This window comes from Takifugu flavidus, chromosome 19, assembly GCF_003711565.1.
Source record: "Takifugu flavidus isolate HTHZ2018 chromosome 19, ASM371156v2, whole genome shotgun sequence".
NCBI classification, from domain to species: Eukaryota; Metazoa; Chordata; class Actinopteri; order Tetraodontiformes; family Tetraodontidae; genus Takifugu; species Takifugu flavidus.
This window is the reverse complement of record NC_079538.1, coordinates 6,224,783-6,238,756: the sequence shown is the minus strand read 5'-3', so window position 1 is coordinate 6,238,756 and position 13,974 is coordinate 6,224,783. Positions and strand designations below refer to the sequence as shown.

Sequence of the window (13,974 nt, the reverse complement as noted above, 5' to 3'; positions counted from 1 at the left end):
TTTCTTCTGATCCGTTTGTCCCCCCCCCCCCCCCCACCGTTGAAGGTCAAACATCTCCTTGGAATGAGGACACCTTTACACCGTTACATTTTTATTGAATCTCCATTAACTTGGAACGAGGAATCGATTACCCGGTTACCGTAGCGGCGCTGGCTGTGGCGAAGAGCTGGATTTTTATTGCATATCCCCCCCCCCCCCCCAGCAGGAAGCTCTGTGGTTCAGCATGAATGGACATGAGAATCTGTCTCACAGGACACATGCACAGTCCTGTCAACACAAAACACTTTGATAAGTGACACTAAATGTAAAATGAATGAACAAATCAAGCATGACGTCATGCTGGTCGGACCCTCCCCGACTTGTATTCGTCCTATTTCAAGTAATGGAATTTATTTCTCTTTTTAAAATGCTACAGTCATCCGAATGAAATAAAAGTAATATAAAGTATGAAAAAGTTTTTTAAATTAGTCCTACTTTCTTTTAAAGACTTTATTAATCACAGAATTATGACTTTGGGGAGGGGAATTTTTTAATTAAATCTTCAAAATCTCCTTTTGACTAAGAATTATCCCTTTTTACCAACTTCTAAGAAAGACTTTTTTTGTTTTGTTGAACCACCCCCACTTCAATTATTCAAACGTGCACTCTAGTCGGCTGCGTGTAGCCTCGTTAGACTTGTATTCAAACGGAAGCCTTGATCTTGAGCCTTCATATGAATGGAGCAGTTTTGCGGGGGTGGGGGGGCTGTTTGGAAGCATAGCTGCAGCGCGTCGTCAGCCCTTAGTAACAGTCTCCGTGGTCTGCTGGTGGCAGCTGAAGCCCAGAAGAGTCTGCTGTTCCAGGATCAGACTTTTCTTTTTGGTCCCAGGAAAAGTGTGGAAGTGTTCTGTAAACGCTTGTGACATGCAGCACGACACAGTCCGACGGACGGCGTCGGTCGTCTCTGCGGGTGGGGTCCATCCATGGCGGGTTAAAGGGTAATCATGCAGCATGGCAGTGGACGCTGTCCTCGCACCTGCGCCCGACACGCTCGCGGTCGCGCGCTGATGTAAACGCTCGCCACCTTACGTGACGGTGAGCGTGTGCCAGTGGCAGACCTGCTGACCCTCGGCCTCCTTCATCTCTGTCCAGTGGGCCTGCTGCTCCTCGCTGGAGCTGTTGAGGCCCAGAGAGACCCAGCCCAGCCTCTCCCTGGGCCTCATGCTGCTGCGGGAGCAGAACACCGTCAGTACCAGCGACACCTCGGAGAGCTGGAAGAGCGCCACCTGGAACACGAACGTCTCCTTGTAGGTGGGGTTGGGCTGGCCGCGGCACACCGCCGTCTTACACTTGGACATCTCTTTGCCTTTGGAGTCCAACATTGTCAGCTTCACATAGGTGTCTGCAAATAAAGGGGACAAATAAAGGGAGATTTAGAGTGCCACCAAGTGGCAGGACGCGGGAACAGCAGCAGACGCTCCATTTTACCACAAAGTATTTATTCACTTTGACATCAATTTGCATGAAATGGACATCAGAATACTCTTATATATCTTAAAATACATTTATTTCGGTTATAGCAGCTCAAGCTAACAAATGAGAATATTTCATATTATCAAATGTGAGGTGCTATGAGATCAGTGCTTGGAATTTGTGCCTTTTTCTCTTAGAATGTGGATATTAACCCAGAAACCCAGTCGTCAGTCGATAATTGCCAACTTACCTCTTATGATATAAAGCTGCCCTCCTACAAAGTGTTTCACACAACAGAAAAGGCCGTCTGGGGCACACAGCACAGCACACAAGGGGGGAAGAGAGAGACGAGACAGGCGGAAAGGAGAAGTGGATTAGAAATGGAGGATTCACAGCAGATTTGCCATGTTTGGGGAAAAGCTGTGAGAGATTCATTTAGGTTTTTCACAGCGGTGACCCTGCAGGGTCTGCTGAAGGCCCCAGAATAAGCTGAGACGTGACACAGAGAAATAAAAACCGAAGCCGTTCGTACGTACTGACGGGTTTATCCGACACCGCTGTTTTGAAGTAGCTTCCCTTGATGACCTCGGCCGACAGCTGCCCGGTGGCGGAGTTGTAGATGAGACCCAGGAGGATTTCTGGTAATGAGGTGTCCTCCGAGGAGCGGTAGGACAGAGCTCCAGCACTGCGAGACACGCTCACCAGTGAGCCGCAACCCTGGCGAGGAAGATATTTGACTAGCTAACAGTGCTGACGCTCCAAAGGTGAAAATCACTATTTGCCATTCAAGTAAACGGTGCAAAGGCGGAGTTTAGACACTCACTGCCAGTTCTGAGCCCGGCTCCAGGGTCACGGGCAGCGCGATCTTGCCCTGCAGGTTGAGCTTGGTCAGGTAGAAGACCTTCTCACCCAGGACCTTCTCTTTCTTCATTCTCCCGATGCTGTACAGACGGAATCGAACGGCGTAGTCCCCCAGCGCCTCCTGCTCCACCCTGGAGAACTTGAACGTTTCCGTGAAGACGGGACAGGGGCCCTTCTGCACGCCGGTCTTGGCGCGTTGCTTCTTAGTGGGCAGCAGGACCAGGTGCACCTGCCAGGCGATGTTGCCCGTCTGTTTGAGAGCCGGGATGTCCGTGGCCGCCGTGACCGTGACGGCCAAATACTGCTCGCTGGAGTCGTACTCGAAGGCCACGTCCAGGGTGCCGTATTTCCCCAGCGGCTCCGGCTCGTAGGCCGTTGGAAGCTGAAGACCGGAACCATCCTGAGCGACACGCACAAGGTCAGAAGAAAAGAAGCCGAGCTGGAAAATATCAGCGCGCGTTCCACGGATCTGACCTCTGGTCCCACCACGGCCGTGCTGTCGCTGGGGATGTCCTCCTCGCAGCCTTTGTTGAGGTAGCTCTCCGCGTCCTGGTCCACGCTGGCGCCGCTGGAGCAGCGCGGGCTGTCGCTGCCACGCGGGGACGACCCCCTCTTGACGCCTCCCCCCGAGCGGGAACGAGAAGCGCGCAGGGCGACGCCATCGTCCCGATAGGGGGGAGGCTGCGACTCATTGAGGGAGGGGCCCTTTCTAATGGTCCGGATGCTGCTGGCTGATAGTTGTACAGAATTAGCATTAACGTATTGAGTAGTGAAAAATAGATTCAACCGGTAAAGTGAGGACATTTTTGGGAACTTTCTGTGGACTGACCATGCTCGCTGGACGCTTCACTGCTGTAGCCTCCCTGCTCAGCGGACTCCTTGCTGCTCCAGGCTGATGCCATGTCCTGCTGGACCGCAGCCTCGGGACCTTTGTCCTCCTCACTCTCCGACACGAGTCCCTCTGAGCAGAGAACGCAGAGACTTCAATGTTCGTGCACCGTGGAACAATTTAGGCTGCACAGCTGCAGATGCATGAAAGCGGCACGCAGGAAGATGAAGAGTTTAAATATTTGAGGAGGCCCAGATGGGGAAAGTGAAGCAGCACACCCTCTAACCTCTGATGTCCTTCTTCTTCTTACTCTTCTTCTTTCCTTTCCCCTTCTTTTTCTCCACATCAGATGACTCGTCTGACTTCTTTGAGCCCTTCTTCCTCTCTTTCTCCTTCTTCTTTTCTGACTTTTTCTTTTTAGATTTAGAAATCTCTTTGTCATGGTTTCCTCCCCCGGGATGCTTCTTCTTCACTTCCTCCTCCGCCTTCTCCTCCTCTTCATTTTCGGTCCTCTCTTGACATAAACGGTTGTCACTCTCAACACCAGGTGGCTGAGAAGCTTCTCTGCGGTCTCTGTCGTCCCTGCCATCGGTCGTCTCTCTCTCCTGGTCATCTTCACCCGCTGGATCTTCTGGTTGTCCCTCTTGGGATTCCTCTTTTGTTTTCTGTGACATGGCTTCTTTATCCAGCTGCTTCTGCCTCCTTTCTTTTCTCCTTTGCTCTCTCTTCTCCTGAAGCTCCATCTCTTCCTTCTTCCTTCTCTCCTCCTCGGCTAACTCGGCTTCGGTCTTCTTAACTCGCCAGCATCCGTCCCTCCACTCCCACTCCAGCTGACTGGGGGTGTGGTCTGCCTGGGCGCCGTCTTCAGCCGCGGCCCCGATTTCTGCCACACGCTTTTATTGCTGCTCTTGCCTTCTTGAGCGGTGGCGGTGCAAACGGACTCCTGGGCGCCGCTGTGCTCCCCTTCCTCCTCATCTTGCACCTTGCTGATAATGGTGGTGACCTGCTCGGTGAGCTGATCACTGACAGCGTAGGTGACGTCACTGACGGCGTTGGCGAGGTCGTCCACCCGGCTGGAGACCGAGTCCAAGATTGAGGAAATGTTGACTGACGGGAGGTTGTTCTGGAAGCTCTTGAAGAAGGCCATGCCTCAGCAGGGGGCGCTGTCGTCGTGCCAATCAATAGATCGGCTCATCAGAGGCATTAAGACACGTGGGTCTTATGGCGAGTCACACACATCACAGCGCGACACTCTAAACATTATGAAGACAGTGCAGATTACATGATGTTTTATGATGACAGAGATCTCACTCCTCCCTCTTTCAGCACAGATAGCCCCATTGTCCCTGACTGTCACAACATCCTTTACAGTGAATGTATAACTTTCCTAACAGTGGCTTGTGGGTGGGTGTGTGTGGAGCCATGCTGGTGTGTGAGCACCTTGCTGGTTGTTGTTAAAGCTGCTGAGATGTGACAGCTCATCGGGAGTCTCCACTGACAGCTTGTTACTGAGGTAAAGAAAAAACAGAGCCATCAGCGCTATGAAGGCCGCAATGGAGGACAGGACGCCCAGAAGCTCAGGAGAGACTGGGGACGAGAAGAGGGGGAGGGAAGGCAAAAGGGGGAAAGAAAAACAGGTTGTTTTTTTTTTAGACTGGTTTATTTTGACACCAAAAATAACTTCAACTGATGATAGGAACCTTGTTAGAGAGTCAGGGGAACGTGAGCTGACGTGCTTTAAACCGCTGCTCTATTTTTCCATTTCAAAGGCGCACCAGACAGCAGCGTATTTAGGCCAACCGTACATGCAAGCACGCTGAACTGAGATGATAATGTACTATTTTTATAAAGGCCTTAAAGCGACCGTACATTACTCGGAGGGGCCAAACCGCCCTCGGCAGAGGCCTATGGTTTTTAGAGTGTTTCACAGCAACGATGAAGCCAGTTGCCATAATCGGCACCAATATTCTGAGATGGTGGGTTTGCTCAGAAACTACCAGCCATCCTCAGCCTCCATGATCAAATCAGCATTGCACAGCAGCAACCAAATTTCCTGTTTTGACCCGTCAGTTGTGTCTTCCGGGGGGGAAATTTGACAGACCAGCAGTTTAAAATAATTAATGTAATTAATGTATTTCTATGATCTCTGCCTCTCCTCTCCTCTCCTCTCCTCTCCTCTCCTCTCCTCTCCTCTCCTCTCCTCTCTACCCAGCCCCCCCATCAGCCGGAGGGTCCCCCTACATTAGCCTGGCCCTGCTCAAGGTTTCTTCCTGTTAAAGGGGAGGTTTTCCTTGCCACTGTTGCTTGTTGGGGGTCAGGCCCTGGAATTCTGGAAAGCGCCTTGAAACAATTTTGATTGTAATAGACGCTAAATCACTGGGCCTTAGAAGCATTTATTTACCGCAACATTTGACCAAAATCTGACATCCCATGACTGGAAATCGGCTTTTTTTCTTCTAATTGCTTCTTTGACGTCAGCCTGCACCTGAAAATTAGATTTTTCCTTCTATACCCTATCGTGCCTGTTTTTGTTATATGTGGACCGAGACGCGCATTTTTTTCCAACTGCAAATTCGTTAATTAGCTGATTGATGGTGAATAAATATGTCAGTCTTAAGGAAAGGAAAACATGCAGGGATGGGCAACATAAGCAGCCAACGTGTCTAATGAACCACACATGGGCCAAATGCTGTGACATGTGTTTGTTAGCATGTGTTCATTCTAAAAACAGCCATTGAAGACATGGTGGCTGGTCAGGCTGGTTAGAGGCTTGTAAACTTAGGATAAACGGAGGCGTCGCATCGGGAAGCATCCTGGAAACGGGCAGACTCCCCTGGAGACAACGGCGCCGCCGCCCGCTGCAACCTGCCAAAATGATGAATTCCACAGGACCTCCAAAAGCATAATAGGAAGGAGATAAGGGGAACGGACGAGGAGCAGAGGCTTACCTTCACAGAGCGAATAATCTCTTTCACACATTTAATATTAAAGGTTCTGCAGTAATCCCACATGTGATAAAACCCTTACGATGGATCTCACAGGCCCACGCAGCAACTGCCGACAGCTCGCTGAGCCCGAAGGACCTCTGGGGAAGCCTCGGGTCCAAACGGACAGCTTCAGCGCTCCGAACCTCACGGTGGGACGACACTTCCCTCACGCCGCTGCGTAGTAACTGTCAACACCGGCTGAATAATTCAAACACCTGAAGTAACTGGATCCTTGATCTCCAGACACTGGAGAGAGGAGCCGGCCTTTGAGAGACGGCTCGCTCTGTCTCATTTTAACTTTTCAAAGGAACTTTACATGGAAATCCCAGCCGACTGCCATTTGTAGGGCACGCTCGTTTAAAAAGTAGGTAGGCAATCAGGAAATGTTGCTTACACAAGGACCTCTGATACGCAACAATACCTCCACGCTGAATAAATCATGAACACACGGCTGCCTTCTTTTGCTGAAGTGAACCCAAAACCTGATATGGCGTGCATAATTCATAGGGACATGCTGCAGGTTCTGCAGCCTGCTCAGAAACACTTCCTACGTGCCCAAATTCAGTGAACAGTCACAGCGATAATGGAAGTTTTAGTCAGTGCGGTGGAGCGCGTGCCGGTGCACATTTAATCCTGGCTCAAATTCAGGCTATGAAGATGAACAAAAAGGCAGCTATGAGTCCAGGTAGGGGGTCAGTTGTGGCGTGAACTTACCTCGCCTGGCACAGATGAGCTCATGAACACCGCAGTTCCTCCCCCCACCTGGGAGAGACAGAGAAGTTTGCAGTTAAAGTGTGACTCCACATGGTCGGACCTCAGCAGACGGCCAGTCAAACCTCACATGAACGTCAGAAGTTGGTTTTAATATGTGAAAGCATGTTGAGTTGATACGTCTGATATTTACTGGCTCATTCCACTCTAGTTTTAAATCCAAAAAATGTTTTATATATATATATATATATATATATATATATATATTACAAGAAACATGTTTTATTAATGGCCATTGTGGGCCCCAGACATCCGATTTACTCCCACTTAAGACAATCTCCCTCTACTTTGGTAATAATATGAAACTCTGTTTAGGGGGAGAAATACTTCAGTCACTGACGACTCTCAACTAAATGCTGTTTTGGATTCTATTTTAAACATGCATACGGTGGCAATTTTTTTAAAATTAGATATCAAATGAATTGAGTCCTACTGTTTTTAACCGCTCTTAAATTCCCTATTTGCCCTGTGGAGCAGCGACAGCAGCACTTCCCTCTGGAGCAGGGTCAGAATATCTCCTGCAGACCCTCCACTCTGGCCCAGCACTACGCTCCCTCTGGTGCTGGTGGTTCCAGCAATAGTTAGAAGGATGTTGATTTACACCACCATATGGCTAAAGGTCAGATGGCTGATGAGATGGCTCACATCTAATTGCATACAATGCCATTAAAGCAGCTCTATTCTATACTAGTGCTGCCGACCCGTTACTACGGTAGCATTTGTGAGAAGGTTTCATTTTATCTTCCACAATCTGCATAACTTTTCTTTCCCCTCTTAAAACGGAGCCTCCAGGCCGCCTGATGTTGACATCTGCTGCTCACGTCAGCCCACAGAGCCTCGCATCTGCAGCCGCCAGCGCGCGCTCACCGGCTCGTGACACGGCGCACCTTGTCCGCCCTGATGGGACGCCGACAGGGAGGCACGCGCCCCCTCTGCCCGACGTGTTCCGGTTCGTAAACTCGCGCACAGACGCCTTCGTCATCGATGGCTGCCCTGCGCACCGATCGATCACGCATCTGTATTCGCAGCTGGCCAACAATGGAGGCTGTTTCTGACCGTTTCTACTGTCGGTGAATTAAAACACCTGCTCCGCAGGATGGTGCACGCGGGGGCTGCAGCCAGGCTCATATAATTAGATCGATCTCGCGTATGCACGTTCGAATACTCTTACATCGTCGCTTCGGCATCACTTTTCAAAAAAAGAGCACGTGACGGAATCACAACATTCCCGCATCGGTGCGGGTGTCAGCGTCAGCCCCCTCCACGCCTGGCTGTCCCGCCAACCGGAGCACTGCGGTACTCACGGACGCATGAGAAAGGCGGCCCGACGCCCGCTGAGCACGGGAGGCAAACGGCGGCGTTTTGTGATTCCGTCCGCGGTAAAGTTTCACGCACGTCCCGCAGAAACCCAAGAACTCACCGTCAATCGCCATGATGCTCCGTCCCGGACTCTACCAAGTGTGGGGGAGGGGGGGGGGGTGGAGGAGAGAGAGGTCATTCATGAGCCGGCGTGTGTGTGCTGATATTGACAATTAATTTAGCTTTATTTTATTTCTAATCTTTGATGTCTGTACATGGGAATGCGCCATTTAAACTTTATTTTGTTGGTGTGGCGCTCTCTACGTATAATACTTTAATTAAAAAGGGCGAAAGGGATCCCGGGGAGTTTATTTTCCTTCATCAAATCCTAATCAAAAGAACACATTTTAACAATTTTACCGTATTGTACCCACTTAGCATAGTAATGTCTCCTCTCTGCGGACTAATAGAGGGTTCTAGCATCACTTGCGGACAGACATTTCAGTCATTTAATCAGCGACTTATTGACCCTTTAAAATTAAACAACCCGGCGCAACGTCAAGTTCGTTGCCTCTTACGTCACAGTGCGAGGACACGCCCACCAAAGTGGATCCGCGCCACACTTCCGGGAAACTTCAGGTTCTTGCTGTCACGTTCGAAGGCTGGTAAAGGTTTGAAACTTTTAGAAACATGAGCGACATCCAACCAAACGACGCGCTATCCGAAGACAGCGCTGACGAGCAAGACTGGGAGGCGGCCAAAGCTTTTTTCGACAACCTGAAAACACAAAAACCGCGACCCGTGCGTAATTTCCTGAACGCCTCACGTTAAAGTTCATGTGTAGCCGTCGCCTGTACTTTTGTGGTGTTGCGTCTTCTTGTGCACTTGTTTTTCTTTGTTTTATTCACAAGTTGGGCTTTTTTCCCACACCTTGTTGCAGCCCAAACCCCGTTATGCCGTCACCATCGCCGTCTCGTCGCGCACCCTCTTCAACATGGTGCATGAGAGGAAGATCTATGAGGAAGAGGGGGTGGAGAAGTACGTGGCCTATCAGCTGGAGCATGAAAACGAACCCCTAAAACCAGGGGCCGCTTTCCCTTTCGTCAAGGTAGGACCCCTGAGATTTGGGGCGTGGTCCCTCAAGTATGGATCAGTCATAACACACCCCAGAGGGAAAACACCCGAAAACACCACGTAGGGACAGGTACAGTGAGATTCAGCACAGTAACACAAAACTCCACTGTGGAAAAACCACAACCCGAAATGTTGACAGTGAAGTCTGGACCTGCTGCCACATATAAGAAATGTATATGATGTTCAAAGATGGCCGACAGTTGGTTGCCACTGCTGGCTGGTAGGTTTTTTTGGCAGGTATGCAGTCACATGGGTCACGTGGTCGGTTTAAAAAAAAAATAAAATTCAGCAGGGCGCAAATGTGGAAACTCCTGTTAGACCAAACGTACACGCTGATGTTCAGACCCGGTGAGGAAGTTTTTAGTTGTGAAACCGAACTCAAGCACAGCGAGCAGCACTCTCACCCCCTGGGGAGGAGCAGCTTCTTGTTCTTTACATTCCGAAGCGCGTTGGCCCACTTCTCTTCTTTTTCACTATGAAAACACTAGGAAACGTGTTGCTTCAGCGCGTTGTGCGGTTAGTCTTGCAACACCGCGTCTGAAGGCTCTGGGGCAACGTCCCGTCTTCCGCTCTCTCCTATCAAAAAGGCGCTGATGAACGTCAACACTCGGCTGCGGGAGTTCTACCCAGAGAGCGAGGAGCTGTTTGACATCGTCCTGATGACCAACAATCACGCCCAGGTGGGAGTGCGCCTCATAAACAGCATCAATCACTACGGTACGCCGCGCCAGACGCTCTTAACTGCAGTCGCACTGTGATGTTTCTGCCGTCTAATTAGAAACCATAAACCCAGAGGTTTTGTTTTTTTGGTTTATTTGTGCTTCGCAGATTTGACCATAGAGAGATTTTGTATGACTGGAGGGAAAAGTCCCATAGGTTACCTAAAGGCCTACATGACAAACCTGTACCTGTCCAAAGATTCCCAGAAAGTGACAGAGGCCATCGAGGAAGGTGAGACGCCTCATAAGCCTGCTTTGAAATATCTGGAGCCTCCAGCTGTGTTAACATCTGGCTGTGATGTGTTTACTGTCTGTGGTTAATGGCACCTTGTTGTCCTTAAACCATAGAGGAGCACGGTTAATGTGACCGTAGTTTAGAGGGAACTAACCAAAGCTCCTGTCGTGTCAGGCATCGCCGCAGCCACGATGTTCATGCCTGAAACGGAGAACGAGCTGAGCGACACGCAGCTGCGCGTGGCCTTCGACGGCGACGCCGTTCTCTTCTCCGACGAGTCAGAGGTCATTGTGAAGCAGCACGGCCTGGACACGTTCTTCGAACACGAGAAGGAGTTTGAGAACAAACCCCTGGCTCAGGTAACTGGTTCGGTCCGGTTCGCTTTCCCTCTTTGTGACCATTGAGCTATTTCACCTGGCTAATTCGTCGGCTCTCTCAGGGCCCTTTAAAGTGTTTCTTGGAGGCTCTGGGGAAACTCCAGAGAAAGTTCTACATCAAAAACGAGCGCATCAACTGTCCCATCCGAACCTTCCTGGTCACGTCCCGCAGCGCCGCCAGTTCCGGCGCTCGCGTCCTGAAGACCCTGCGCAGCTGGGGCCTGGAGATCGACGAGGCGCTTTTCCTGGCCGGGGCTCCGAAGGGGCCTCTGCTGCAGAAGATCAAACCTCACATCTTCTTTGATGATCAGATGTTCCACATCGAGGGGGCCAAAGAGCTGGGAACCATATCTGCTCACGTGCCCTATGGCATCGGACAGAAGTACCATAGGGGGAAACTAATAGAGCAGCCGGCAAAAACAGAAAAAAAGTAGTGAAAATGTTAAAGAAACACTACACATTGCTGCCAATAGGAAATAAACACCACGGTATACAGTAATGTATAGCTTTTTAGGTAATAAATTAGAAATACAAGCAAATATTAGCTTTTAATGTATCTGTTTACTTATTCAAGCCTCTATTTCACAGTTATGTTTAACTTTATATCATTTTCTTTACACTTTTTCTACACTATGTGTGTTGCTCTCGGGGTGAGTTTTGGACACATCAGATGATCGCTGCTGTTTTAGCTGCTGAGTGGCTGAATTAGGTTTTTCACCCAGGAACAGCCTTCGTTTCTAAACTCTTGTGGCTTCTTGGATGCATTTTGCACGTTTGGGTTATACTGCGTGGATGGTTCCAGGCTCTGAAAGGGACAGTTTTTCACTCCTGTATTTGCCGCTGATGTGCACAAACTATATAACTTCAGAACGTAAATTGCACTGTATTCAAGCTGTTGATGAGGGTCGTCCCGGTTTTATTCGTCATATTTACAGACGTGTGCTGCACAAGGATGAGTCTGTATTACGCATGTATTACATTTCTTTACAGTAATTCGTGCCGCTTGCACCGTGTTTCCTGTAGCACATTGCAGCACAAGAATCTGTCATGGTATTTTTATACAATTCCTCTGTATATGTTTGCAGATTGTATTTTATATCACAGGACATTGTGGACCTGCCACAGTGGATAACACAGTTTGCAATCATGTGGTAAAACAAATAAAATGTTCAACCCTCACTTCTTTCAGCTTCAGCAGTGCATGTTAGATCCCTGTAAATCACTTTTGAGGTACTTTTAAACGTTTCCACGTCTTAACGTTTAAATAGCCTCTCGGCAGTAGATGGCGCTGTTCGCCTGACTTTTTTTTTTTTTAATATCTTTGCTTTCTGTGTTTCGCGAGTGAACTGGGTAAACTCTAATCGGATGAAGCCCTACGTCATCTTAACATGTACAAAGAAATCTGCCAGAGCGGCAGAAGGATGCAAAGTGGTGAAGACCCTCCATCGGCCCTAAAGAGGACAGTCTGACAGCGTTTCCTAGCGCTGACCAGCTGCTCCATCCTCGTCCTGCAGCAACGATCTAGCGGTGACCTCTGACCCCGCAGACACGTGCAGCTCCAGCGATCCATCGATCATTCGCACCATCGATCGTCTTCCCTGATATTTCAGAGCCACGACAGGAGCAAAACAGACTGGAAAGGTGCAGGCAACTTCACACTTACATTTCAATAAACCAAAAAAAACAACAAAAAAAAAGACATTTTAAACCTTTAATTACAACACAGATGACATCAACATCAAAATATGTTGTAATCTGCATACATATGTTGCAGTCATCTTAATGAACCCAATGCAAGCTGATGAGCTTAGTGGCCTGAACCTCACTTGCTTTATGTTTGCAGCAACAAACATAAAGCAAGTGCTTTATGCTTAACGAAGCAACATTCATCTGCTTCGTTAAATCCTGTTTGTGCGGGTTTTTGTGTGTTTTTTTAATTTAATTTTCACCTTATTTTGATATTTATGCTTCTTTCTGCTGTTTTTTTTTGTTGTTGTTGTCTCTGTCTGGCTTTGCAGGCTGCAGCGTGTGGATGTGCATCCCTGAGAGTTGGGACCCACTGGCTGTTGCCATGGATACTTGGTGCTGATGCCACAAGAACCATGTAGGTTTGTAGGAAGGTATAATTAATATAGCAAAGGATTAGAGGCAAAGGTAGCATGAGCAATCTCATCACAGAGTTTCTATAATTGGCTGCCACTGGGTGTGTGCACGCGTGTGCATGAAGAAGCTACATAGAAATCTGCCAAAAATAACCATGGAAACTATGGTCTCTCCGCCTCTGCATTCATCTTCATGACACACTATTTGCTCTAAATATGTTTTCTTGCTTAGTGACCAGTAACTTGTAGGTAGACGCTCCCAAAAGTAATTTATTACCAAGTGGGAACCTTCTTTCATGTAATGTGGACATCTCGGGAGCATTTATTAAACATAATGAGATAATTGATATCCAGCTAATTAGCTGTGGCGTTCCACGTGGATGCACCGGAGACGTGTTCCTTCTCAGCTGTACCATTTTCGTGATTGGCAGTCTAAAACATTTGAATCATAATTAAGAGGCAAATCGGAGTCATGCACAGAATGTTAACCAACATTTTTAAGAGGGAGCCATCTGATAGGCGTGCAGCAGATTTTATTGCTGTTGGCATTCTGAGGTTAGCATTTAACAACAGTTAGAGTAATCATTTAGCCACAACCTTTAATACTATAGGATATATGACAAGCAATTGCTATGTGCTGTTAGAGCGATGGAGAATTTTATAGGAGAATTCAGTTACATTAGTATAAGGAAAAGCTTCTTCTAGTCTTCTTCTTCTAGCTTCTTCTAGTTAGAACCTCCAATTTCTCTCTTAGTGCAGGAAAAAAAACTGATGAACATTGGTCACTGATCATAAATTAGTTATCCCCATTGAAATATCAAAGCATGCAGTTGCTTTGATGTTTGATATTTTCCTGTCATGAGTTCCGGTGGAAGAAGTTTGGCAGACTCCTCCCCCTGTTCCACTGTGACTGAGCTGCGGTTAGACGCGGCGATGTGACAGGCTCCGTTGAAGAGGAGGCTGCGGTTGGTGCCATGATAATTACATGTATCGAGGTCGGCTGGTCCCCCTCCCCAGTGGGAGAAGCGTTCATGCTCGCTTCAAACACGGAGCTATGGAGTTGCATATTTACTGTACAGCAGTTAAAACAACCTGGATATGTTGTTGCAATAAGACAAAATACAGGGCCGGACAGGAGTGGGTCCATAAACAACAAGTCTGCCACAAATTCACCACGTTTACACTCTCTTGACCTTGTAGTTTTTCCT

General features: G+C 48.5%; 2 protein-coding genes across 2 annotated transcripts; one reads left to right on the top strand and one right to left on the bottom strand.

The window, feature by feature from the left end:
* Window positions 1–74: 74 nt before the first annotated feature.
* LOC130515801 (synaptotagmin-14-like) lies at window positions 75–8,297 on the bottom strand. The gene is given in 11 exon segments (XM_057016291.1): window positions 75–1,381; window positions 1,703–1,759; window positions 1,989–2,169; window positions 2,276–2,713; window positions 2,788–3,044; window positions 3,143–3,274; window positions 3,429–4,010; window positions 4,013–4,395; window positions 4,583–4,650; window positions 6,844–6,891; window positions 8,205–8,297. Coding segments are annotated over 8 exon segments (2,241 nt in total). The 5' UTR covers window positions 4,290–4,395; window positions 4,583–4,650; window positions 6,844–6,891; window positions 8,205–8,297; the 3' UTR covers window positions 75–1,064.
* Window positions 8,298–8,798: 501 nt separating this feature from the next.
* On the top strand, window positions 8,799–11,843 carry LOC130515802 (cytosolic 5'-nucleotidase 1A-like). The gene is made up of 6 exons (XM_057016292.1): window positions 8,799–9,000; window positions 9,140–9,307; window positions 9,921–10,050; window positions 10,162–10,284; window positions 10,462–10,646; window positions 10,727–11,843. Exons 1-6 carry the CDS (start codon window positions 8,890–8,892, stop codon window positions 11,096–11,098), a joined length of 1,089 nt encoding a protein of 362 aa, XP_056872272.1. The 5' UTR covers window positions 8,799–8,889; the 3' UTR covers window positions 11,099–11,843.
* The last annotated feature ends 2,131 nt before the right edge of the window (window positions 11,844–13,974 follow it).

Coding starts and splice junctions, on each gene's coding strand:
- LOC130515802 (XM_057016292.1), top strand. CDS start 8,890: ATGAGCGACATCCAACCAAACGACGCGCTATCCGAAGACAGCGCTGAC. Junction 9,001..9,139: donor AAACACAAAAACCGCGACCC/GTGCGTAATTTC, acceptor ACCTTGTTGCAG/CCCAAACCCCGTTATGCCGT. Junction 10,647..10,726: donor AGAACAAACCCCTGGCTCAG/GTAACTGGTTCG, acceptor CGGCTCTCTCAG/GGCCCTTTAAAGTGTTTCTT.